This window comes from Acanthochromis polyacanthus, chromosome 9 (assembly GCF_021347895.1).
Source record: "Acanthochromis polyacanthus isolate Apoly-LR-REF ecotype Palm Island chromosome 9, KAUST_Apoly_ChrSc, whole genome shotgun sequence".
NCBI lineage: Eukaryota > Metazoa > Chordata > Actinopteri > Pomacentridae > Acanthochromis > Acanthochromis polyacanthus.
The window spans coordinates 41,309,737-41,337,199 of NC_067121.1; the positions used below are offsets into that span (position 1 = coordinate 41,309,737).

At 40.7% G+C, this 27,463-nt stretch overlaps 1 protein-coding gene across 1 annotated transcript in view; it reads right to left on the minus strand.

Annotated features, from left to right (window-relative positions):
- LOC110958020 (xenotropic and polytropic retrovirus receptor 1 homolog) overlaps positions 1-27,463 on the minus strand; it is a 72,055-nt gene that overhangs the window by 36,823 nt on the left and 7,769 nt on the right. Inside the window, exon 2 of the mRNA XM_051952911.1 lies at positions 9,869-9,920. Coding sequence (XP_051808871.1) covers positions 9,869-9,920 — 52 coding nt within the window. The remainder of the gene's footprint in view (positions 1-9,868; positions 9,921-27,463) is intronic.

Genomic DNA, 27,463 nt, shown 5'->3' on the forward strand with positions numbered 1-27,463 from the left:
TACACCTCAGTGGTGATGTGAGGGGAAACAAAGGGGTGGACAGGACGAGAGGGGACGGACAAGGACAGGGACTAGCAAGCGGTGCTATTACAGCTGAAGAATATCAGGTGTTGTGTTATTCTCAACTAATAATTACCCATCAATAAGACAAACAAACAAACATATACACAAGAGAACAGAAAACCAAACAAACAATAAATAAATAAATAAATAAATGAATAATTAGCCAGACAGTACTGAACACCATAGTTGTGGGTGTCATGTTAGTATAGAGTGGAATAGGCCAGAAGATACTAGAGGAAGATACTAGAGAAAAGGAGAGAGGGTTTAGTGTGAAATTAGACTCTGGAGAGAGTCTCAGCACATTCCGGCGGGTCCCATCACTGCTCAACAGCGGAACTCGACAGGAGCTGGTGGGACCTGAGCAAACATGCACATGCAAGTGTGAAAGACCCCGAGGCCCAGAACAGCCATCACAGCAGTGCAGTGCCAAGCCGACAGGGCGCCCCCCCACAGGCCGAGGAGCCACGGGGCAGCGCCCCCAGAGAGCAACCGGGGCCACCGCGTACCACACGGACCCCGAAGACAAGAGGGTGCAGCCGCCGACACCCCCAGCACTCCAGACCGACCCAGGCAGCCCGGGGCAAGAGGATCCACCCGCCACCCAAACCCCAACCCCGCCCGCCCCAACCCCGCCCGCCCCAGCCCCCACCCACCCCCCACCCCAGGGGGGGGCCGACGGCCCCAAGCAGCCAGGAAGCCAGACACAGGGGCAGAGCGTCCCACCGAAGGGACGGCAACCAGCCCATCACCGGGCAGGCCGCCACAGGAGACCGGCCAGAGGGAACCGGAGCCGGGACCCAATGTGAGTCCAGAGGGCAAAAATGGACAGAGTGGTGGGGCCCGGCAACGCCAACGGGGGGGCACCCCGCATACCCACCCGCACCAGCCCCCGGGCGAGCACAGCACACCCAAGGCCCCACATCCCGCGACATGAACCAACCCCCCCACCAGGACAGAGCCACCACACACAACCAGCCCGCGCCACATCCACAGCACCCACCGGGACAGCCAATCCAGATCCCGCAGCCCAGCAAGAGCCACCGTACCAGCCGGGATCAGTCGGACACGCAGGAGAACCCCCACAGGCCACGGCCCCCCGGCCCCGGGGACCCCCAGCCACAGCGACACGGATGATGGTGCACCCCGCCGCCCCATAGCCGTATGGGGGGCCAGATCCCACCAGAGAGGCCATAATTGTGAAACTCACCCATTACTCTCCTATTAATATGTCTCCCGATCCCTAACGGGAAACATTATCCCAGCATCGTGGTAGTGTAACCCTGAGTGTCATGTGGTGCATTAAAAGTGGGGAGGCTGGGGGGGCGTCAGCCAACCCAGACCTACCCCCAAGGTGAGTGTGTGTGGTGCATTAAAAGCATAAGTGGCATAAGTAGCTAAGTTAGCTAGCATTAGCCCTTGTAAAGTATTTCATAAGTATTTCAATGAGTGCCCTTTAGGATCTGGCTCAAAATTAAATAGCATTGACCATGAGCAGCAGTTCTGAGCTTTAAACTAAACAGTGACACCACACCTCACTGCCTTCATCTTTCTATACGATCTATAACCAAGACGCTGCAAACACATTCAAAGCTGACTCTATTAAGCTGAAGTGGAAAACATCAATTTCAGAGATGGAAATTCGATGCATTGCTGAAATAAAACTATCTGTGTCGCTCACCAAAATGAAAGCTGCATCTGTAATTTAGGTGAATTTAATTGTGACACTTTTACAGCCATGCTGGTGCAACCCATAAACAAGCCCAGAGCAGCTTAAAGACAGGACTGAGCACACATTGTCTGGACAGCTGACAACACCAACACCTCATTCCTCAGCTTGTTTATGAATTCTGTGCTGCATGTTTGTAATTTTTCTGTCATTCACTTACTACTGTTGAGAGAATAAAATTATAGAGAACTATCTCTGACAGTGTCAAAGTCAAACATCCTAACACGGCATTCGAGTTGAGTAGGGGTTGACTTATAGTCTTGAATCAGTGATTGTTCAAATAATTAAATGAACTGAATTTAGTGACGTATGGAAGGAAAAAACAACATACAGGAGGTCATCAACTTATCTCGGAGTTCTGTTCCTACAGATTGATGTAAGTTCATAAAGTCATGAATACCAACGACTTTCATGCATGTATGAATCATTTTACTAGAAGATAACAGAATATGTTGAACTGTTTTACAACCTGATCTAATAATGTCGATGCTCAACGGTGGTTATGTTCCCAGCGTTTTAATAAATCTAATTTCACTTCCATGGCGTGCTGCCCTTAAGGCAGAATTATCTATGTACGTTTTTTTTTTTTGGAAAAGCCGTTATTTTGAAGTTGTCTGCTGACAGCTGTCACTTCCTGTCTGCTACTGCGATGTTTAGTTTTACACAGGTACAGCTTTCTACTTTGAAAACACCACAGAGACAATGTAGTAATTAACTCAATTTCTGGACTGACTGGTTCAGTTAAAACAATTTATTTACACCCATTTATGTTGTTTTATTCTGTTTTTGTTGCAGTTTTCACTCCGTTTGTAATGAGTATCAAAATCCACAGTAAAGAAGTCAAGTTTGTTGCGACTCGCGATTCATTTTGTAGCACGAGTTTAACTAGTTGGACGAATGCAGATTTTACGTTGCAGTGGAGACAGACACATGGAGACGGCTTTCCTTTTCTTCCAAGTATCAGAAGAGACTGACTTATGCTGGGAGCCATAATGAAGGACAAAAAGTTAGTGAATATAGCACAATCCAAGGTGGAGTACAACCAGAGAATGGAAACAAAGCCGTCTGATAGCGCCATGTGACGACGTATTCATCCGCTCCACTTATCAACTAGTTCCATGTAACCAGTTCTGATGTAACGATGACACGCTGTAGGTCGAGGACGCCGTAAACTGAGGACCTCATGTACTACCTAAGATTCTACTATATTATACCATATCCATGTAGTGTAAGATGAGATGTTAGCATAGCTGCAGAGAAAATAATCTACAGGGACACTCGGATTAATTTTAATGTTCTAATACTTTAACAGTTACAGATTCAGCATCGTCTTTCCAAGCTGCAGGCCAGAAAGTTTCAGAAAATGTCTTTGTGTAACCAAAATCAATAATGTGACACCAAAATCAACAATCTGACATCAAAACCAACAATTCCCACCCTTTGCTGACTGAAGAGTCTCTAAAATCATGTCAGAACAATGATCATCACCTCAGTTTTTTTAAATGTCCACTGTCAGCTCAAAACTCAACTCAACAGCAGCAGTCACATGGAGAACGAGAGTCAAAGACAAAGAGAGACTGAGTGTAACGGAAAGAAAATGAGCAAAAGGAAAAAAGACTGATGGATCTTTAGGGAGGTGGAAGATAAGTGGAGTGACAGATGGTTAGTGGGACTAGGGCTGGGTATCAATCTAAAAGTTTCGATACCGGTACCAATTCCGATACCTTCACTTCGATACCGGTTCCTAAACGATACTTTTTTCAATACCAGTTTTACAATATATACTCTAACAGAATGAAAATTGCATTACACATTACTTTTCACATCTTGAGTTTAATTTTCCAGTGCAAAAGAACATTTGCAAGCAATGTCCAGTTCAGTACATACTGAGCCACCTTCACCCCCGGACCCTTCCTGGCCGACCCGGAGCCGGTTGCGGCGCACCGCCGCGGAGGAAATGCGCCCGGCGGGGGACGGCCCGTACCCGGGTAGAGGTCCCGCGAGGGGACCCTCCTGCACCGAGCGGCCGCCCCTGGCCCGCCGAGTTGAATCCCCCGGGCGGACTGCACGGACCCCACCCGTAACGGTTTCACGCCCTCTTGAACTCTCTCTTCAAAGTTATTTTCAACTTTCCATTCAGGTACTTGTCGACTATCGGTCTCGTGCCGGTATTTAGCCTTAGATGGAGTTTACCACCGGCTTTGGCATATACTGCACCGCGCACTATTGGCGTCCATTTTACAAAAGTAGAGCCACGTTTTAGACCTCAGAGGCATCTTTTCCCACTTCGACGGAGAGGGACCTCCTGCTGCAGCCAGGTACTCTTGCTTCGACGACACGCTACACAACTGCAGTAAAGTCAATGTACCCAATGTGAAACCTGTCTGTGAATGGGCAGCATGTTTTTTTCCGGCTTGCTGCAATCACGTGTAATGTTACAGCCAATCACAGGTTTGCTTTATCATAATCGCGTGATAAGTACCGGAACATGGAACCGAAAGACGAGGCTTATTTCGATACTCATTACTACCGAAACATTTTGGTCGGTGCCATTAAAGAACCGAAGTTCGGTACTCAGCCCTAAGTGGGACTGATGTAATAAGCAACATGAAAGTATAATGCTTAACATCTCTAAAGTCTTCCTATGTGCCTAAAATTCAGATTCTTCCTTTAAAGGTCATAGTAGATCTTGATTTTCTCCATTGCTTGATATTAATTTGGACTGAATAAAGAGTAAGTAATAAGAGCCGCTTCACAGTCTAACTTTGTGATCAAGTAGAAGAGGTCAATCATTTCTTAAAATAGCGTCACTTCTTCCGGTGAGCAGGTGCTTTCGGGACAATTACAGACTACTGTATACATCATTAGTCATTTTCCAGACGGTAATATATAGTCAGCTGTACCTCTGAGCTGGAGACAAGTCACAGCAAAAATCTTAAAATAAACCGAAATAGAGGGGGAAATGAAAGAAGATGTCAGTCAGGTGGATTTAATCGTTAGGAGGAAGATGAGAATCCCTGTGAATCACACTGACTACTCCTCTGAATATAACAGCACCATATAAAGAGATGGAGTCAGGCTGCCGGTTAGTCAGTCAATGAGCAATGCCAACAGCAAACGCCACCAGAGCACAAACCATATCAACAGATTATCAATCAGACTAGAACTTTCAGTGTCCTAGAAGACTAAAGCTGTGTTTCAATTCCAAACTCTACAAAGCAACATTTTTTCCTGCAGATAGGATATAAGACATCTAGTTAATTACCCGTTTTAAACGAGCTGGTGTTCCAGCGTGAACACACAATACTCAAAACCTGCTTAGATTTAGTGTGTACATGCAGTTTATTATATGAAGTATTCTGCACAGTAGAGCTGTATGATTAAAGCCAAGATGACTATTTTCATCAATTTGAACATCATGATTTATATTAAATTAACTAGAGCACTGTCTTCACTTCCATCTTGTGCTACATTCATACTAATGTACAAACTTTTAGCTTCTACATCTTCACTTAAATTCAGAGTATATCCTGGAGACATAAATAAAATTGCACCCTTTGCTCATGGACGGACACTACGATTTACTGATGCTTCCTAAATGCCTCACATGTATGCTATGGATGATGCTAGCTGGAGAAGCCTCTAGTCTCCACTCAGATACTGTAAACTAGCAGCTCACACGGGTCAAAAAATCCTATGAAAACACTGAAAAAAGGCATTATAATGTTAGATTTACAAAAGCGTCTGTTTTCAATGAGTGGACCATTTTAAACGTCGACATCACAGTTAATCATTTTATATTGTTGAAGCCACAACCGTGATGGTGATCGATATCCCTGTGTATTAACTGTGTATAACATTTGTTGTCACTTTTTCTAATTTCCTCAATTTCTTCAATCCACTTAATCAAAACAGTTTTTTAGATGTTTTCCTTAGTCGTACACCAAAGTATTAAACAAATGAAAAATGTCACACTGATGTTGCCAAAATAGGAAAAATTCGGGTCCAATGACACAATTCATCGTTAAGGGGTCAAGAAAATCTGGATCATGCTGAGATATCTCACTGAGAGCCACAAACGTCACTCTCATCGTGGCATGAAAAGTGAGGGGATCACCGGAGTCAAGACAATTCATCCTCTGGAAACAGCAAATGTCTGTACTTCAGGCAGTCCTTCCAGTAGTTGTTCACATGATGTTTGTACTGGCTGACAGAAACACACAGCTGCTAGCATGGCTAAAAACTGCATGAACTGACACAGATTTATCTTGCTTCCCTAACGTGCTCTAATGCGACCTCCATGGAACCGTTGACAGGATTCTACTTTAACAAGATCCAAGCTGTTCGTTAACAAAACACAGGTTTAAACAATTATTGCCTGTAATTTACTGTGAAGTCGCATCTGTAATGTGTGTCATTTAACGTCATCAGGACACTAAGAACAGAGTTTAATAATGTGTTTAAAGCTGTTTACGTAAACAATAAAGTCACCTCCATGACACAGTGGCTGTACCGTAAGACAGATCACTGCCCACCATTCCTCACTGATTGAAAGTGTCGACTGTACCGTAGTGAGTGTTGCTGCACGGACAGAGAGTAGAATGATGTCCTACTTATGCAATTTTGACTGATCAGAAAACATAAGTGATGCTGTAAGTGTCTCAGAATCCATAACTATCATCCCAGATTACTCAAACCTCAATCAATAAACAGCGACAGGACAAATAATGTGTGATTTATGGTTGGACAAAGAGCCTTTCTGGCCCCTTAAATGGCTCCTCCCCATTGTATGATGAAGACAAAATGAGACAACAGATCTTAAAACCAGGCCATTAGTGTTTTAAAATAACTTAAATGGTATTATTGTGCTAAAACCCAAAAGTCAGGGTGAGCCATCATTGTTGCTTTTAGTAGTGCATAGATCTCCTGTTTCACTTGTCCTGATGTGTTTCAATCACAAAGAAATCAATCAAATGAAATTGTACTGATGTTGGCTGCCTCACAAACAGGTGAAATGTCTGCCAAAGGCTGTATTTTTAGTAAGAAATATGCATACATCCACATTTACAAAGGACATTTCTGGGGTCCCAATTCTGCCCTCATTTGAAAAGTTGACATTTTTTTCAGCTTTTACAGAAAAAAAACTTTAATTTGTATCTACTGGGAACTATTTTCTGTCCTTACCAAATCTCAAGGCTGTGGAAGTGATTTTTCTGGAGATATCAAACTCTTAAAATGGCTTCCTGCTAAAAAAAAATTAAAATGCAAAACTAAAAGGCTTCTCAAGAAAACCCTTTATTTGAGGGAAATAACTTTGCAAATTCCCCTGTCTGAGAACATATGAAACTTGTACAATTTGGCCAAAATACAAGGGGCTGTCGATTTACGTCAGAGTTCTGTCAGAACGGGTCTACATACGCCGATTCTCGCTGGAAGTCTAAATTCTGGTGAAAATGTAAACAAATCCGTTCCGTGCATCACGATATCCATCAGTTCTTCATAAAGTCATGAATACCAACGACTTTCATGCATGTATAAATGATTTTACTAGAAGATAACAGAATATTGCAAAAGATTAATATTGTTGATGTTGAGGTTTCAGTGTTTATTGTTCAGTTCCAGATTTACCTGATGTCAGTGAACGTGTCATGTTTAGTTAGCTCACCTCTGATTGGCTGAGAGTCAGCAGTAGAGAGAGCTGGGAACGGCGGCTAATTCTGGAGCTAAGTTATGGGGTTTTTCTAGTTATTCTGGAGCTAAGTTATGGGGTTTTTCTAGTTATTCTGGAGCTAAGTTATGGGGTTTTTCTAGTTATTCTGGAGCTAAGTTATGGGGTTTTTCTAGTTATTCTGGAGCTAAGTTATGGGTTTTTCTAGTTATTCTGGAGCTAAGTTATGGGGTTTTTCTAGTTATTCTGGAGCTAAGTTATGGGGTTTTTCTAGTTATTCTAGGGCTAAGTTATGGGGTTTTTCTAGTTCTTCTGGAGCTAAGTTATGGGTTTTTCTAGTTATTCTGGAGCTAAGTTATGGGGTTTTTTTAGTTATTCTAGGGCTAAGTTATGGGGTTTTTCTAGTTCTTCTGGAGCTAAGTTATGGGGTTTTTCTAGTTCTTGTGGAGCTAAGTTATGGGGTTTTTCTAGTTCTTCTGGAGCTAAGTTATGGGGTTTTTCTAGTTATTCTGGAGCTAAGTTATGGGGTTTTTCTAGTTATTCTAGGGCTAAGTTATGGGGTTTTTCTAGTTCTTCTGGAGCTAAGTTATGGGGTTTTTCTAGTTCTTGTGGAGCTAAGTTATGGGGTTTTTCTAGTTCTTGTGGAGCTAAGTTATGGGGTTTTTCTAGTTCTTCTGGAGCTAAGTTATGGGGTTTTTCTAGTTATTCTGGAGCTAAGTTATGGGTTTTTCTAGTTATTCTGGCGTTGGCTGTGGTCCACAGTATCCTGTGTGAAGGTTCAATAAACCAGCAGAGAACCAGATAAAGTCTCACTCAATCACAGAGGGTCACTACAATATGTTGACCTGTTTCTACAACTTGATCCATGCTGGTCGGTGTTTCTGTTCCCAGCGTTTCATTCTGTCTAATCTCACTTCCATGGAGACGGCTTTCCTTTTCTTAAAGCATCAGAAGAGTCTGACTTACGATGGGAGCCATAATGAAGGTAAAAAGTTAGTGAATGCAGCACAATCCAAGGTGGAGCAGAACCAGTGAATGGAAACAAAGCCGTCTGATAGCACCGTGTGACGACGTATTCATCCATTCCACTCATCAACTAGTTCCATGTAACCAGTTCTGATGTAATGACGAAACGCTGTAGATCGAGGACACCGTAAACCGAGGACCTCCTACACTTCACACAACTTAATTAGGGTTAGGGTTAGAAGATGGCTGTATGAGTGTCGTCCTCCTCAGGTACAGGACTGCACTTACGGCACAAACAAACCTGACGTTTTGCTGACAGACTGATTCTCTCTGCTGTCATGGAAAAGTTTACACAGACTAGAGCCTGAAATAGGTTTGAACCTGAGGTTAAAAACATCTTGTGCTTCAGAGGACAGACAGTATCTGCCATTCCCTGAACTGGAATACTGCAGTGTGACTGCTGAGTGGGTCAGTGGGCTGATGACCCACTCATGAAAACTAATGACATGCAGTCCAATTCAGGCATCAGATCGATGGGCAGCTGGCAGATGAACAAGTGGAGTCAAAAACAGAGCAAGTGATCTGTGACATGATTGGGTCTGACGTTTACCTTGCGTGGCGTCAGAGCGCCCCTTTAAGCGGTGACAGTTTGTTCTATCAAAATAAGATGAAAGAAGTGATACCAGAAAAAGGCGTACCGTGCCAGTCACACTGTTTGGTATTACTGTAAGTGTGTGTGGTGCAGCGACACAAAGAGGTCTGTCATTACACCATGAAAAAAACAAGCCTGTGATAACTGGTTTTAAGACATTTGAAGACTCTTTGAGGCCTTAAATTTTGGTCATTTTGTGGCTCTTGTTCGTGCATTTTTGCAAAGACACATATTTAAGTAATATTGCAGGATGAGGTAGCCCTGCACAAAATAATAGGAGGTAAAGAAATGCACGTGCCAGCCTCGATGTCAAAGAGAAGTGGCGCTGTCTCTGCCAGGTCCACTGGTTTTCATTGCAAAATGTTTACAAAGCATGAGTGCTGCTGCTGTGGAAGTCTACAGTTTAAGAAACATTCAGATAAAAAAGACTTTTAAACCTGACTGGATGCACTCTGGGCTTCACAAGGGAGATGCTGATGGATAAACATTGTTCATATTAACACAGTGAAGAGCAAACATCCTGCTGCTTTTGACAAAACAAAGCAAAACTTCATTTTATAAATACTGTTTTTAATAGTCTGAATCAAGGAATCTACAAGTGAAGCCACAAACTATCAAAGCATCTCCAGGCATCAGATCCCTGCTAGTTGTTCAGGGTAAGAACCACTTTACACTCCATGTAGTCGGAGCTCAGACGCCAAACAACGTGTGTGTGTGTGTGTGTGTGTGTGTGTGTGTGTGTGTGTGTGTGTGTGTGTGTGTGTGTGTGTGTGTGTGTGTGTGTGTGTGTTACCTTCGATGGATGGGGCCTGGTCCTGAGCAGCATACAGCATCTCTTTGAAAGCCTGCAGACACAATGAGACAAAAAACATTAAATATTAAAAACATTTACACTAAATATTTAATACCATGAAAGGTCTGTGCAGAATTGAAAAGGTGAAGTGTTATTTTATTTATTCATTAATGTTAAGCGTGGTGTATAGTCAGGTAATTGTTGATCAATCAGATGTGTAGATGTCAGGGTTATAAAGGTGAGTGTTGTCGTACCTTCCACCAGTATTAGGCGTATTATATAACAATACTGTAAATCTGATTGCATAAATGTGTTGTCATAACAATCAACTTTTACAGCCAAATTAAGTGTTTGATATGGCAGCAACTTAGTGAGAACCAAAGACCTTCCAGAAAGACAAATCAAACTGCTGTTGTAAAACTAGCAGTGCTAATGAAAATGACTCTCACCCAACAATCAGTCACATTAATTGTGATCAGACAGTTACTTAAAAATTCAGTCAGTCTCAACAGTTATTATACACAGAATATTACAGTGTTGAACTTCAATCACACAAACAGCTCAAATATATCTAGAGACGCACCTATATAGAATTTCAGGACTGATGACACCGACCAGTACTGATTGGTTTGTTGCAGCCAAACGGTACAAAAACCACTAAAGAGGTCCTCCACTTCCATCAGAGTTCTGCTAGAACGGATCGACATACGCAGATTCTCGCTGGAAGTCTGAACTCTGGTGAAAACGCAAACAAATCTGTTCCGTGCATCACGATATCCATCATTTCTTCATAAAGTCATGAATACCAACGACTTTAATGCATGTATAAATGATTTTACTAGAAGATAACAGAATATTGTAACAGACTGATATTGTTGTTGATGTTGAGGTTTCAGTGTTTATTGTTCAGTTCCAGATTTACCTGATGTCAGTGAACGTGTCATGTTTAGTTAGCTCACCTCTGATTGGCTGAGAGTCAGCAGTAGAGAGAGCTGGGAACGGCGGCTAATTCTGGAGCTAAGTTATGGGTTTTTCTAGTTATTCTGGAGCTAAGTTACGGGTTTTTTCTAGTTCTTCTGGAGCTAAGTTATGGGGTTTTTCTAGTTATTCTGGAGCTAAGTTATGGGGTTTTTCTAGTTATTCTGGAGCTAAGTTATGGGTTTTTTCTAGTTATTCTGGAGCTAAGTTACGGGTTTTTCTAGTTATTCTGGAGCTAAGTTATGGGGTTTTTCTAGTTATTCTGGAGCTAAGTTATGGGTTTTCTAGTTATTCTGGAGCTAAGTTATGGGGTTTTTCTAGTTATTCTGGAGCTAAGTTATGGGGTTTTTCTAGTTATTTTGGAGCTAAGTTATGGGGTTTTTCTAGTTATTCTGGAGCTAAGTTATGGGTTTTTCTAGTTATTCTGGAGCTAAGTTATGGGTTTTTTCTAGTTATTTTGGAGCTAAGTTATGGGGTTTTTCTAGTTCTTCTGGAGCTAAGTTATGGGGTTTTTCTAGTTCTTCTGGAGCTAAGTTATGGGGTTTTTCTAGTTATTTTGGAGCTAAGTTATGGGGTTTTTCTAGTTATTTTGGAGCTAAGTTATGGGGTTTTTCTAGTTATTCTGGAGCTAAGTTATGGGGTTTTTCTAGTTATTTTGGAGCTAAGTTATGGGGTTTTTCTAGTTCTTCTGGAGCTAAGTTATGGGGTTTTTCTAGTTATTCTGGAGCTAAGTTATGGGTTTTTCTAGTTATTCTGGAGCTAAGTTATGGGGTTTTTCTAGTTATTCTGGAGCTAAGTTATGGGGTTTTTCTAGTTATTCTGGAGCTAAGTTATGGGGTTTTCTCGTTATTCTGGAGCTAAGTTATGGGGTTTTTCTAGTTATTTTGGAGCTAAGTTATGGGGTTTTTCTAGTTATTCTGGAGCTAAGTTATGGGGTTTTTCTAGTTATTTTGGAGCTAAGTTATGGGGTTTTTCTAGTTCTTATGGAGCTAAGTTATGGGGTTTTTCTAGTTATTTTGGAGCTAAGTTATGGGGTTTTTCTAGTTATTTTGGAGCTAAGTTATGGGGTTTTTCTAGTTATTCTGGAGCTAAGTTATGGGGTTTTTCTAGTTATTCTGGAGCTAAGTTATGGGGTTTTTCTAGTTATTCTGGAGCTAAGTTATGGGGTTTTTCTAGATCTTCTGGAGCTAAGTTATGGGGTTTTTCTAGTTATTCTGGAGCTAAGTTATGGGGTTTTTCTAGTTATTTTGGAGCTAAGTTATGGGTTTTTTCTAGATCTTCTGGAGCTAAGTTATGGGTTTTTCTAGTTATTTTGGAGCTAAGTTATGGGTTTTTTCTAGATCTTCTGGAGCTAAGTTATGGGGTTTTTCTAGTTCTTCTGGAGCTAAGTTATGGGGTTTTTCTAGTTCTTCTGGAGCTAAGTTATGGGTGTTTTCTAGTTCTTCTGGCTACGGCCCACAGTATCCTGTGTGAAGGTTCAATAAACCAGCAGAGAACCAGATAAAGTCTCACTCATTCATCACAGAGGGTCACTACAACATGTTGACCTGTTTTTACAACTTGATCCATGTTGGCCGGTGTTTCTGTTCCCAGCGTTTTATTCTATCTAATTTCACTTCCATGGAGACGCTTTCCTTTTCTTCCAGCATCAGAAGAGACTGACTTATGCTGGGAGCCATAATGAAGGTAAAAAGTTAGCGAATGTAGACTAATCCAAGGTGGAGTACAACTGGAGAATGATAGCAGTCTGATAGCGCCACGTGACGACGTATTCATCCGCTCTGCTCATCAACTAGCTGGAACTCTACAATAAACGTTAAAACCTCAACATCAACAACATCAGTCCGTTACAATATTCTGTTATCATCTATTAAAATGATTCATACATGCCTGAAAGTCGTTGGTATTCAAACACATAATGGTTTTGTTTACATTTTCGCCACAGCTCTGACTTACGGCATAAATCAACTTACATCCCACTGTAGGAATGGAACTCCGACGTAAGTCGAGGACTTCCTGTATACTGGTACTACCACATAAAATGACTCTTGCTGTTATAGAACCCATTATCCAAGTCACTTAGTCTTATTACATACTCAACACACAAACGTACAGGTTCATCGCTACTGAGAGGCATCGTACTGTACATGTGAAGCCTCTCATCAAATAACTTTGCTTTCAGCCTCACAGAAAAGATTTAAATGTAGTTTTATGCTCTGGTATTTGGACAGAGAATTCCTCAAAAACAATAAATTCTAATCTGGAAGCGAGTTGTTCTCACATCCTGACAGCATTTTCTGATTTACCCAATCTATTTTGACAATAATGTGTCATCACACTGATGCATCTGCGTCATTTTTCCCTTCTGTCCCATAAAACAGCCGTCCAGTTATTGCAGTCTCCTTCATGCCCTGCTCAGTAAATCTGCAGCTTGTCCCTGCTGTGGACAGTCTGAGGAGACGGCAGTCATTCAATCCCAGTAGCTCCAGTGGGACAGCGGGACAGTCGTCTCTTTCTCCTCTCAAGGGTTAGATAGTAGAGCGTTCAGTCAGTGTTTCAGGATGCCAGCAGGGCACAATGACCACAGAGGGCTCTCTGTGTGCCAGCCTGCCAGCCAGTCAAAGAGCAGCAGAGCTTCAGAGCGAGTCAAGGTCATTCTACAGCCCACACAGGATGCCCACAGCCACGGCATCACCACTACAGCGACGTAAACAACAGCAGCAAAGATGAACAACAATCAATAGCAAGGCGGTAAAATGACTCCCATCATTCACTACGCCTGCCATTCTACATTTACACTCAGGGCACATCGGAGCCAAAGGTTGAATCTGTCTACATTTCAGAAGAGCAAAGGATTATCCTAGTGTTTTACTAAAACAACAGAGAAGCTGGGAAATGAGCATATATACGGTACTGCGTGGTGCTACAGTCAAAAAAACAAAAACAGCTTCTTTTACATGTGAATAAACACGAGCTGAGCAGGAACTAAACCCCAAGTCAAGTCTGTTTTTTCTAGCTAATACCACATTTCCACAAGGGACGCATGTTCCCTGCTTGTTTCCCAGCATGCAGTGTGGGAAACACACAGACAGGGAATAGCATGAATAGGCTGTTACAACCAAACTGATTAACACTGTATTTCATGCTTTAAATTTACACACAGACATTATAATGATAATGTCTGCGTGTGAAGTTAATAATGAACATTCCAGACCAGCAAATTTATTAATTGTTACCGACTACCACTAACTTCAAAATAATATACAACAACATAAAATAACCTGCTGGGCTGTTTGATTACTGTGATCTGTGGATGTTTTGGATGTTTGGAAAAGCAAATAGTGGACTGTGAATGTGAGAAGTGACTGTTTTCCAGAAGAACAGTCTAGTGCTGCTTTAATTTAGTCAGAGAAAGTTAGCAGACAAAAATGTAGAACATGATATACATGTATATACATTATATATATATATATATATATATATATATATATATATATATATATATATATATATATATATATATACAAACTCAAATATAGAATTTTTTTTTACTAAAAATCAAATAAAAAATAATATATGTATTATTTTTACTTTTCTTTTTTTGTTCATTTTTTTCAACATTTGGGTTTATATAAACACAAATTATATATATATATATATATATATATATATATATATATATATATATATCTGTATATGTGTGTGTGTGTGTATATATATATATATATATATATAATTATATCTGTATATACAGATATAATTTATCACGAATAGATAGAAAATTATAATACAAAAAATAAGCTGATGCTGTATTTTTGCAGCAGTGGGTTTTACAGGGTTACAACCACAGTACGATAATAAAATATGTATAGTACAAGCTCCAAACTCAATGTCTTCCTTCATACTGACAGTTTTTTCATAGAGCTATGACAGAATAATAATAATAATTAGTAGAGCAAGAAAAAGGTTTCAAGCCATCAAAATGAACGGAAATAAACTTTAGTTTCTGTGATTATCAGTTATCAGTTGTTCCGTGTCGATGTGAACCGACTGTCCTCAGGTCTGTCCATTTCAGTTCCGATTACAGAAAGGACTGATGTAAAACTATAAAGCAGGGCTGGGAGACACAACAAACAAATGAAATGACATAAAGCTCTATTTCAATCAATATGAATAATTATTGATCATTTTCAATGACCTAGATTTTGAAAAGACTCAAGGAAAAAAATATTCATTTTGAATTTAGCCACCTTACTAGGACTTTAACCACATCATTTATTAATTTACAAACACAACAAATACATTTACACAAATAAAAATAGATAAGGACAAAAACTGGAGACCGCAATAAATGTATTTACTACATTCGTTAATAGCTGAACTTTATGCGACGTTTGTGTTTATTGCATTCAAGTGAACATTGAAGATCTCATTCTAGCTAATAATTTTCTGTTCACTCTTAATGAAGTCTCTGTCCCCAGTAGATATGGCTGTAGTTTTATTAACCAGGCCTAGATGACAGCGAGCCTACCGAAAAGATAATTTCTATATCTACCTTCCTGTCTAAATTAATTTTAATTCAATGTAGATCAAAAATACAGGTCTGGAGTTTAATTTAGAGAAAATAACTACAAGTTAAATCGCATTCATAACAATCGTCAGCCACAATTTAATATTTCCAAAGGACAGTTTGTCCTGAACAAGTAGATTTATTTCATTCTTAGTAGTAAGGTTCGGAGTTTGTTCATGCAGTTAAGTGAAACTATTAAACACTCTAGCTAACAGTTTTGTTAATTCAGAGAAAATAATTCCTGTCCACGATCACAACAAAGCTCTGAAACAACTAGATACTTACTAGGGATAGTAGATTTATTTCACCATTGTAGGAAACCTTAGGGGTAGATTTTGGACTAAGTAACGCGGTTTAAACAACTCTCAGAGCTTAACAGGAATGTGGTAAAACCCAGAGCAAAGTGCTGACTAAAGCTCCAGGATTTAGTGGACAACTGTGACTCAGCACATTTTTGTCACGCTTCTCTTTAAAGCAAAGTTGTTATAAAACACGTAATCAAAGTGGTCACAGAGGTGGAGGAGGTGAAAGTGGCTCAAATCTCTTCATCATGGGTTCTTATTGCAGCACCTTAACACAGATTTACCAGTGTGTGTTTGGAGGATAAAGTCTCTGTAACCTCTGGAGGACCGCTTTTGGCCCACTGGCTGCATATGGACACCGCTGCTCTACGAGTTATCAAACCTGACTGGCTGCATTTAGCTACACGTTACATCGAGCCTCTTAGCGCATAAACAACACACCGGCAGACTGAACACGCTCTCCTTGAACACGACCATAACTGCTGGTGACAGAGTGTTTTGTTCTGACACTTCACTTTCATCAGCAGCACATTTAGATGATAACGGCAAAAAAAAAAAAGCTTTCCCACATTCCTCCAGAGGCCCGCAGGACAAGCAGGTATGGATGGATTAGGGTAAGGATGGGTTAGGGTACGGATGGGTTGCCCCTACAGAAAAAAGTCCTAGAGGAAACACTGAACCTTTTGTAGGTTCCAGTAGAATGTCATGTTCTATGCGTGTATTAGTCTTGATCGCATGGCCAGACTGAAAAAAAAAATCATAATGCGTCTCTGTTGTTGTTCAGGGGCCCGGGCCAAATGTGGAGGCGGGCCGTAGTTTGGGGACCCTTGGTTTAGAGTATGGATGGATTAGGGTAACGATGGTTAGAGTAACGATGGGTTAGGGTAACGATGGGTTAGGGTAACGATGGGTTAGGGTACGGATGGGTAGGGTAATGATGGGTTAGGGTAACAATGGGTAGGGTAATGATGGGTTAGGGTAACAATGGGTAGGGTAACAATGGGTAGGGTAACGATGGGTAGGGTAACGATGGGTAGGGTAACGATGGGTCAGGGTAACGATGGGTCAGGGTAACGATGGGTTAGGGTAACGATGGGTCAGGGTAACGATGGGTCAGGGTAACGATGGGTCAGGGTAACGATGGGTTAGGGTAACGATGGGTTAGGGTAACAATGGGTAGGGTAACAATGGGTTAGGGTAACAATGGGTTAGGGTAACAATGGGTAGGGTAACAATGGGTTAGGGTAACAATGGGTTAGGGTAACGATGGGTTAGGGTAACGATGGGTTAGGGTAACGATGGGATGTGAGTGGTGCTGGGCACAAGTTTCCAAAACAAAATAAATGCACCTCAACAGGAAGGAGGGCAGCTTTGCTTATCCTCACAGATTACTTCTGTCCTTTTCCCCTTCACTCTCTCTCTCTCTGCTTTTAGAGTCAAAGGCTTTTTATCTCCTCTCTCCCACACATACACCTCTACCTCCGTGCACAGCTTGCCGCCATTGCCACAGGCGCATTATTGCACCACAGCAGCTGACCACAGATCGGTGTGAGGTCTCTTTGCGGTGCATATTTTTGTGCATTAATTCACATTTTACTCTCTCTTGCCCCATTTCTTTTGCCTAATCCTTTTCATGCATTCCTTCCCCTCTCCTCTTTCTCCTAACCCCCGCCCACATGGAGACAAATGCTTCATATCTTGACACCAAACTGTCACAAGGATTATATGACTCATAACTGGATTACACTCGCATTTGTGTGCTGTAGAAACCTCAGATCTCTGGGTTGTTCCTCAATATTTGTTTTTCTTGTTACCGGTGTTTCCCTCCCCTTTTGCTCTGTGAAGACGGTACGAGAGGGGAGATGTGAAGGAAGCAGCGTTTTTAAGCCTCCATCAGTGTTGTAGCAGACAGCAAAGAGCAGCACCCCCAAAAAAACCAACAAGCGAGGAGGTTTTGCAGATGTGTTTGTTGCAGGACTGGGATGTCGCTCACTGTGACGCACAAATGACGCAAACTAAAGGCTAAAGCAGCGGCTTTACTTAGCGTTAACATCCAACTGACGAGCTCTCTGAACTCTGGAGGGATTCATCCGTTTACATGCACGAGAAAAATAGGACCCAAAATAAAGACTGGTTTTAATCAACCGTCCAAGCACATGATTTTAGGTATTATTGGTTGTTAACCCTTATTTTAGGTATTATTGGCTGATAACCTCTGCCCAGTAGGCCCACCATCTGCAGGGCTGGAAATCAGGGTCGGGTGTAGGTTAGTTCTGGGGACATGGAACGACACCTGACTGGCAGGAAGGAACCTGAGCTGGTGGAGGTGGAGCGATACTGTCAAGTTATAGTTTGGCTCACCTCCACGCACAGCAAGGCATCTGGAACCAGAATCCTGGGGAAGGGTTGGACTCTCTTCTTTTCGAGAGTTGCCCAGGGTTAGGGGCACTGGGCGGCTGTGAGGATACTCACGAGTCCATGACTTTGTTGGAGTTCTAATTGGAGAACCAGAGGGTCGCCTCTCTGAGGATAAACTGACTGTTTATGCTTTTGAAGTTGAGAGTATTCGGCCTTCTTGGAGTCTCTGAGTGGTTCCTGGAAGGGGGACCACCTGCAGACTCCATAGTTCTTCTGAGACTTTAACACACACGTCGGCAATGATTGGGAAACTTGGAGGGGGCTGACTGGGAGAAACGGCCTAATCTAAACCCAAGCGGTGCTTTGTTATTGGACTTCTGAGCTTGTTGTAGGTCATAAAGAAGACCATGTTGGAGCAGAAGGTGGCTCACAAGTGTACCTGGTACCAGAACACCTGAGGCCAAAGATCCATGATCAACTTGGTAGTCGTGTCATCAGTAGGGTGAATATCTGAATATTCATCATTGTGGTGGTATCCAAATATTAATTGTGAGATCCAAATACTCAGATCCACCACCTCCAACTCTATCACATGGACCTACCAACCCTTACTTCACGCTTCACTTTGCCCATGGTAGTAAACAGAAGACCAAAGATGAAGATGGGGATATCCACACTCCGATGATGAAGACCATGACAAGAAAGAAGCAAGATCAAAGTTCTTGAAAATGCGCTTCACGACCCCCTCCGGCCAACGAGCCGAATATTCGGATATTCGTCAGGAACGCCTGTCAGAAGACCCATGTCTGTGGGGTTTTCAACTGTGGAGCCATCATTAAATGTAGTGTCATTATTTAATATTGAAGTATCTTAAAGGCCACATCCAGTGAAAATCAAGTTTTTTATCTTGATAATAGCAGGGCTGGACCCGAATATCTGAATATTGTCCCCCCTCCCCATCCTAAACGGACCACTATCCTAAACTGGCATTAGCAGCCAAATACTGCCTGAGTGTTCTGGCCACTTCCACCCCGTCGGAGCACATTTTCTTGAAGGCTGGGTACATTGTTAACAAAACCAGGAGTTCACTGTTGCCCGAATATGTAGATATGCTCATCTTCCTGGCACATAACACGAAGAGAGTGTAGGTAGGCTACTGAAATCCATTCTTATAAGCCCATGTCACCGTTTCATTGTACTACGTCTCTTGTTTACATTTGTTTTACAGATAGTTCCATTCTATAAACAAATAAATGAATAATATTGAATAATATCCTGGAATTACAAGCCCTGCTCAGAAACTGCTATTTGGACCAGCCCTAGATGAAAGGGTATTTTGTGAGCAAAATAAGCAGTCAACATCATTGTTCAGCATTTTTCTAGAGTAGTTTTACAGTGTTTTAGAAGATCTGTGTTCAAGTTAGAGCCAGTAGTGGAGGGGTGAGTCGACACTTTATAGATCTGCACATTTCAGTGGAAAAAATAATCCATTCTGATTAAAAGAGATGCGTTTTTAAGGGTTAAGTCAATGACGGAAGATGGACTTTAAATTAATTTAGTATGGTTAGTGATATTATTGATTTTTCCACAGTTTCTGGTGTTGTTTTCAATTTTACATCTTTCTGATAAAGCACTAAACTGTTCTGACCTTTACCTGAGGTGCTATCGGAGCTTAAACGCCCTACAAAACAGATAATCTCGCTACACTTGAGTTAAAACTAATGATTATTTTCAGCGACACAATTACTTGTTTGGTCCAGTCAACAGTCTAAAAGATTCTGAACTAACATGAGGCAGAAAAGTCTGATATTTGTGAAGCTGGAGCTCAGTCACATTTAGCATTTTACTTGAATTATTGCAGCTGCTGTTTATTTTTCTGTGGACTGGAAAATTGTTGCTGCTCTGTATGTGGTAAATATAAATAATATTTGGATGAAAATCTAAAAAAAAAAAAAAAATCATGCTTCAGTGGAGGCAAAGTGCAGTCAGATGGAATAAAATCTGTTTGGTAGAACAATAAAAAAAACTGTGCCATTAACACTTCTGCAGCAGCTCTGAGTCTGCAAAAGTTCAGAGCAGTGGAATGTAAAATTAGTTCTATGCTTATCACAGACACATCAAATATTTAACCTTTATCTGTCTCCTTCCAGCTATGCTTTATTTATGGTTTCCTTTGTAGCGGATCAGTGGTTAGCATGTTCCTGTTTCTGTGTGCATGTTCTCCCAGAGCCTGTGTGAGGAACCTTCAGGGTTCTGTCCTTGTTCCCAGTCCAACACATGGATGCCAACTATTAGGAATAGCTCGGCTCTGAGGCTTCACACTGAGCCTAAAAGTCAAATGGGTCAAATGCAGAGGATGCCTCAGGGCTCTGATGAAAAACTGCAGCAGCTTTTCTGCAAACCAGACACCAGTTGTGATGTTTTTCAGAAAGTCAAGGAGTGATTTTACTTCATGTTGGCTTGTGCTTTTAATTTGATTATTTCATGCCACAAAAACTATGTGAAAAGGAAAAAGGATCTGTTCAGTTACTATCAAATATGTCCTAAAAATTCAGGATTAATTAACTTTGCATTCATTTCTGCACTGGAAACAACACAAATTTTGATTTTCCCATAGAGTGGAGACTCAGAATTTTGTGAGTCAAACGGGATTTGGCAGCTAAATAATCTTTCCCCTATGATGAAACACTTCTAATGGGAATGATCTGACAACACCTCCATGAACAGAGCGCTATAGGTCACTGAATGGGGTGATAAAAATGATTTAAATCACATGCTATGGAGTCACCAAGTCTCAGTCTTACTGAACAATGAGGGGAGAATATAAAAAAATATGTAAGACAGCATTCAACACATCAAACACCAAATGAGGGAACATCCTTTGGACACGTGGTGTTCAATCATCAGCAGTTCTACAGAACTGGAGCATCAATGTGAACATGGCGACCAAACACCTGACTGAGACTCCATGTTGGGTTTCCTTTAGTTTTTTACTCATCTGTACTTGTTGTTGTTGCGTCTGTGAACTTTCATACATGAAGTCTGTCTAACATATGGATTTATCAGAATAATGAGTCCGGCGGCACACAAACATCTGTTAAAACCAACGACTTATTGCCCATTTTCTTTAACAACTGGTTCACAGCATATCAAACAACAAAAGTATTGTTTTGTGTCTCGTTTTGTAATATTTTGTCTCGTTTTTGTTGTTTTGGGTTTCCTTTTTGTTTCACTTCTGTTGTTAGTCTATTATTTTGTTGTTTTTTCTTGCTTTAGTCATTTTTTGTCTCGTTTGTATCATTTGTGTATTTTTCTGTAATTTTTTTTGTCATTTTTGTTGGTTTGTGTAGCATATCCCACTATGAAATAACTGATATGACCTGTCTAGTGGTCTGGGAATGGTAAGCAATACTTATATACTAACAGTTATACACAGTTATACTGTTTTTTGTGTGTGTGTGTGTGTGTGTGTGTGTGTGTGTGTGTGTGTGTGTGTGTGTGTGTGTGTTGGGGGGGGGTCTTTTTGTCTGACTTTGTCGTTTTGATCATAAAGTCAAATACTATATTGTTTAGTTCCAGATAGCTGTGATTAAATGTGTTTATTTACAGGTTATTATGCTGTGATTTTACTGCTCTCTTGGGATCAAACTGCACTGAATGTGGAACCTGAACTAGAATGAGTTTGACTCTCCTGTTCTAATACCAGTCAGGTGCTAGGTAATGCCATCAGTTTTCTTTTCCACTCGTTTCTTCTCCTTCTCAGTATTCTCATGTTAAGCTTTTTCTTGCTCTCTACAGGTTTCCCTCTGGTCTTAGACAAAAAGGTTTAATTAGAGTTTGAATGAGGATTATGAAGCCTTTAGAAATGTCAGATTCTCTGTTCTTCTCTCTTTTAATCCCTACATCATTCTCAGCTTCCTTCTATGGACACGTTCTTCAGTCTAATTATGTAGAAGTCACAACCCTCTGTCTGTAATGACCTTTATCTTTTGTTCACATCGTTCCATCTTTATTTCCATCTGCTTTTGTCCCTCCTCTCTTTCCAGTCCCTTCTCTTCTTCTATCCATTATCCTTTGCTTCCCACCTAATCAGATCAAGAGACCAGCACAATCAGCAGCTGTCTTCCATGACTATATTCCGCTGAAAGAAGCGTTACCAAGGGCCGACAACTGGTCTGGAGCGCTCAGAGAGACAAAAGCCAGGCCGCCTCGTCTGAAGTCAATTCAAGACTAAATATGTCCTAACAGGCTGATAAGTCCTACCCCATGCTGAGAAGTCCTCCAAACACAGCCAAGAACTGAAGGTTTTACGTGTCCAAACTTGGAGACACAAGCGATGGATTTGCTTTCTGTCCTCGACTCTCCAACAATCCACTGAATGCAGCTCCACTGTCACCAAGTAAGCAAATATCATGAGACCGTGTCGCATTGACCAGCTGTCAGACGTTCATCAGTCACCTGTGAAGGTATGGTTTCATATTAACCGGGCAAAACAAAAAGCCTCTGTCAGGTGTGAATGGCAGGAGCCAAGATCACGCATTTTAGACGACCTTAGTTCACTGTTAGTAAGTTATCCATCATGTGTTGAAAGGCCAGAGTTCATCCAACTGTTGGTTCAAGGAACAGACTGAGTTTACTGTTAGACTGAGTTTACTATTAGACTGAGTTTATATTTATACTGAGTTTACTGTTAGCCTGAGTTTACTGTTAGACTGAGTTTACTGTTAGACTGAGTTTATATTTATACTGAGTTTACTGTTAGACTGAGTTTATATTTATACTGAGTTTACTGTTAGACTGAGTTTATATTTATACTGAGTTTACTGTTAGACTGAGTTTACAGTTAGACTGAGTTTACTGTTAGACTGAGTTTACAGTTAGACTGAGTTTATAGTTAGACTGAGTTTATAGTTAGACTGAGTTTACAGTTAGACTGAGTTTACTGTTAGACTGAGTTTACTGTTAGACTGAGTTTATATTTATACTGAGTTTACTGTTAGACTGAGTTTATAGTTAGACTGAGTTTACAGTTAGACTGAGTTTACTGTTAGACTGAGTTTATATTTATACTGAGTTTACTGTTAGACTGAGTTTATATTTATACTGAGTTTACTGTTAGACTGAGTTTATAGTTAGACTGAGTTTATATTTATACTGAGTTTACTGTTAGACTGAGTTTACTGTTAGACTGAGTTTACTGTTAGACTGAGTTTACTTTCCAACAGAACTACATTTTCTTTAGATGTTGCATGAGATAACACATATATTTTTTCTTTATCACTAACACAGGGGTGTCCAACATGAGGCCCGTGGTCCAAAAGTGGTCCTCCAGAGGGTCCAATCCGGCCCTCAAAGTGCAAAAATTCCAGAGAAGACATTAACTGCAGATTGTAAATTAGTAAAACTATAACTCTTTTGTTTTGTGTGTCATTTTTGTAATATTTTGTCTGACTTTCGTCTCATGTTTTAGTTATTTTCTGTTTCCTTTTTGGTATTAGTCATTGTTTTGTGTGTCATTTTGTTTCCTTTTTGTCTTGCGTGTGTTTTATTGTGTATATTTTTATTGTTTTTTCCTTTGTTGTGATTTTTTTGTCGTTTGCATCCATTTTGCTTTGTAACTTTGTCGAATGTTTTTGTAATATTTTGTCTTCCTTTTGTCGTTTTGTCTTTTTTTGTCTGACTTTCGTCATTTGTCTCATGTTTTTGTTGTTTTCTTTGATTTTTTTCTCGCTTGTATTGTTACTCTATTATTTTGTCGCTTTGTTTTTTACATTTGTCATTGTTTATTTTGTTTTTGTTGTTTTTTGTTTGACTTTTGTCGTATTGATCATGCAGTAAAATCCTCCATGGTTCAGGTCCAGGTGACTAAATGTTGTGTTCCTTTGTAGACACTCTGTGATCTGGAAGTTGTGATGTGGAAATGATAAACTGAGGATGAATGCTGAGGAAACTGAATTTATTTTTCTTCAGAAATGTCAGGTTGTTCATGATGTTTAGTAAAAAGATAATTCCTTAAATGTGAACATTTTTGCACTAAAACAAAGGAACCATTAGGAGTTGTGGTTATTTACAGGTTACTATGCTGTGATTTTACTGGTTTTACTGAAGATCAGACTGGACTGAATGAGGAACCTGGAGTAAGATGAGTTTGACTCTCTGATCTAACAGCTCTCTTAAAGTTTGCCTTTTCCCATTTTTTAGACTGTACAGCAGATCAAATACACATGTGTGTCTTGTATAGATGTTTTTTGACAATATTTGACCCGACCTTCTCTGTTGTCAGTCGTTCAAAGTTCAGCTGATCTCACAGCAGAGCTGCATTAACCTGGACTTTTGTTCTTTTGGCTGGATGATGTAAGATTTAACCTGTCGTACACCTTCCAGGTCAGTCCTGCTTTTAAACAGACTATTTATGATCGTTTTTCATGATTGTGTGAGATTTTACTGTTGCCTTCCCTCCTTCCTTTTCTTAATGTGTTTTTCTTACACTAACAAGAAAAGTAATTAACTCAGTCCTAACAACGACTCAGTATTAACTGTTAATGAAATGCAGCATTAATAATGAATACTAAGTCGACTGTTACTAAGCACATGCATTTATATACACTGACTGGCTTTGTTATTATTTGGTTTGTCTCCTAACTTTTCGTGCTGTCCACTAAAAGCAGCATATTTACTGATAAAAATGTTTATCTGTAAGTGATTCTAGAGCCAGAACCATAATCAGGTCAAAGCAGCAAAGCTTCTGGATGTCATTTAGCTGCTGTTGTTGGCTGATAACGGTCCAGTCTCATCAAGTCTCTGTTTGCTGCCGTAATATCGACTGGTGCTTAGATAAGACAACGGTGTCAGGTCTTCTGATCAGGACATACAGATGTTTTTACTTTGCTGCAGATTGACAGAAATTACATTGCTTTCAACATTTCTGCAACAGTCCAGAGAATTTGTGTGACATTAGCTTCGTCATCTGGAAAAGTCTGCGGGGTTCAGCCACATGCAGCCCAAAATCTGTGAAAGCGCAGACTGTTCGCACTGCAACGGTGCATTCACCAAGACTGAACAATGAGATGCTCCATCATTTAAACACATTAACATGTCCTCATTTCTGCAGAAAGTCTATGCTGTACAACACGGTGCTACGGCCTAATCTGGAACTCGCCGCTACGTTCTGGAAAAAGTGCAAAGTCACTGCCTTAAAAAACATCTACAGGAGGCCCTACGTTTTCCTGACGTCTACTCAAGAGGAAATGCAACCGTCTGAGTGGCAGACCAACGCTTAAACACCGTAGCACAGATAGAAACATGTGCTTCTGCTGTCCGATTTTAAAGTCAACATCAGCCCTACGGAAACTAGATGAAGTCACTTCTTCTCCAAGTCAGTAAAGATCTCCTCGCAGTTCACTAGCTGGCCATACAGTCATGGAAAAAATATTAGACCACACTTTTTTTTTTTTTTCCAATTTCTTGTTCATTTCAATGGCAGGTACCACGAAAGGTCCATTTATTTGGACAAATATAATAACAATAACAAAAACAGCTGATAAGAGTTTATTTCAGAGCTGATATCAGACATTGTCCATGGTTTTCTTGATAATAACCAATCATCAGCAGCTATGGCATTGTTCTGCCAGAAACAGCTTTTATGATTCCATGTTTTCTTTTCTGTCTGTTTTAGGCCCATGATCCACCAGGAGTTAGTACTGATTCAGAACCATTGTTTCTGATGACAGGAGTGGTCTCATAATTTTTTCCATGACTGTATATGTGCACTCAAAAACAAAAAATCCATGGTTTGTTTGTTCCCTGACTGCAAATGGGGACAAAAACACAAATGTAGTAGGAGCAAGAGGGGCAGTAAAGATGGAAAATGATAACCACACTACCAGTCAAAGTCTGGACACACCTTCACATTCAATGTTTTTGTCTATTTCTATTATTTTCTACATTGAAAATTGACACTTTTTAGTTTACAACATAATTCCATATGTATTCTTTTATAGTTTTGATGTCTTCAGTGTTAATCTACAATGGAGAAAATAATTAAATTAAAACAACTGAATGAGAGGGCGTGTCCAAACCTTTGACTGGTTGTGCATACAGAAATATCCTAACCAGCCAAATATCAGCACTGTGTCTCCATAAAGACAGACTTCACCTTTAAGACACAACAGAGCAAGCTTACACCACATATGTAACCACAGACCCACAGCATGAGTGGATGAAATGCACAATAATTCACACACTTCTTTACCAAACATCTGCATTTCCCAGCACTGACCACACAGCAGGAAGTAAAGCCACAGCCATCATGTATTCTAACCATTTACCCTCATTTACTGCCAAAAATGTAATATCTTTCTGTTGTATCAAGTACAAAAAATGGTAAAATATAGATCAGCTCAGTACAGTGATGCTGATTAAGATATTAATCCTTGAAGGGAATTTCACATTAACTACCGTTCTTATTTTTACTAAAATAATCCCACACTGGTTAGTAAGAAAAAAGGAAAAGCCTTTAATGAAGTGAGCATTTTAAAGCTCTTCTCTCGACGTCCGCTGACTAGGGCTGAAAAAGAGATGATTGTTGAATTTCCCTTATTTTGCTGTCAGCGTCTCTGTCCCTCACTCCACCTGAAACCAGCCACCATCAGCAAACTAACTTCCCATGAACTCGGCATGCTGTGGCTCGGAGCTTCCACCCTGCTGCTGCAAACAGACGTCCTACTCGACTGTAGCTTTGTGCTGACTGAAAAAAAAAAACATAGGGCCTTATTTGTACGAGAAGGAAAACCACCCCAGGCCAGTAGCATAAGGAAGGGACGTCACAAAGAGGTGCTGCTGCTCACTGCAGAGTGGAGTTATTCTACTGCTGTTCATCTGTGAAGGGAACGTCCATGAAGCTAAAATTAAATGATATAAGCTCCAAAAGACATCAGTCTACCGAAGGTAAAGTGGTCAATCAGTATTTTTGTGGGCGATATGATGTTTAGACTACACCTTTGATAAAAGGATCAAGTGCTTAGTGATAAGAGCACATTAAACACATAAAAAATCTGTCTACACAATTTCTGGTTCAGGCTCTTGTGATGTCACACATTGACTACTGCCACTCTCTTCTGGCAGGTCTCCCTGCATGTACAGTCAAACCTCTACAGATGACCTTCAACCAGCCCAAAAGAGCTCATGTCACTCCCCTGTTCATCTCCCTTCACTGGCTTCCAGTTGCAGCCAGAATCAAATTCAAAACTCTCCTCCTGGCTTACAAAACATTTACAAGAACAGCCCCAGCCTACCTGGATTCCCTGATCCAGGTCTACTCCCCTTCACGCCCACTTTGCTCTGCATGTTAGAGACGCCTGGTGCTTCCAGCCCAGCATGGCTCCATAT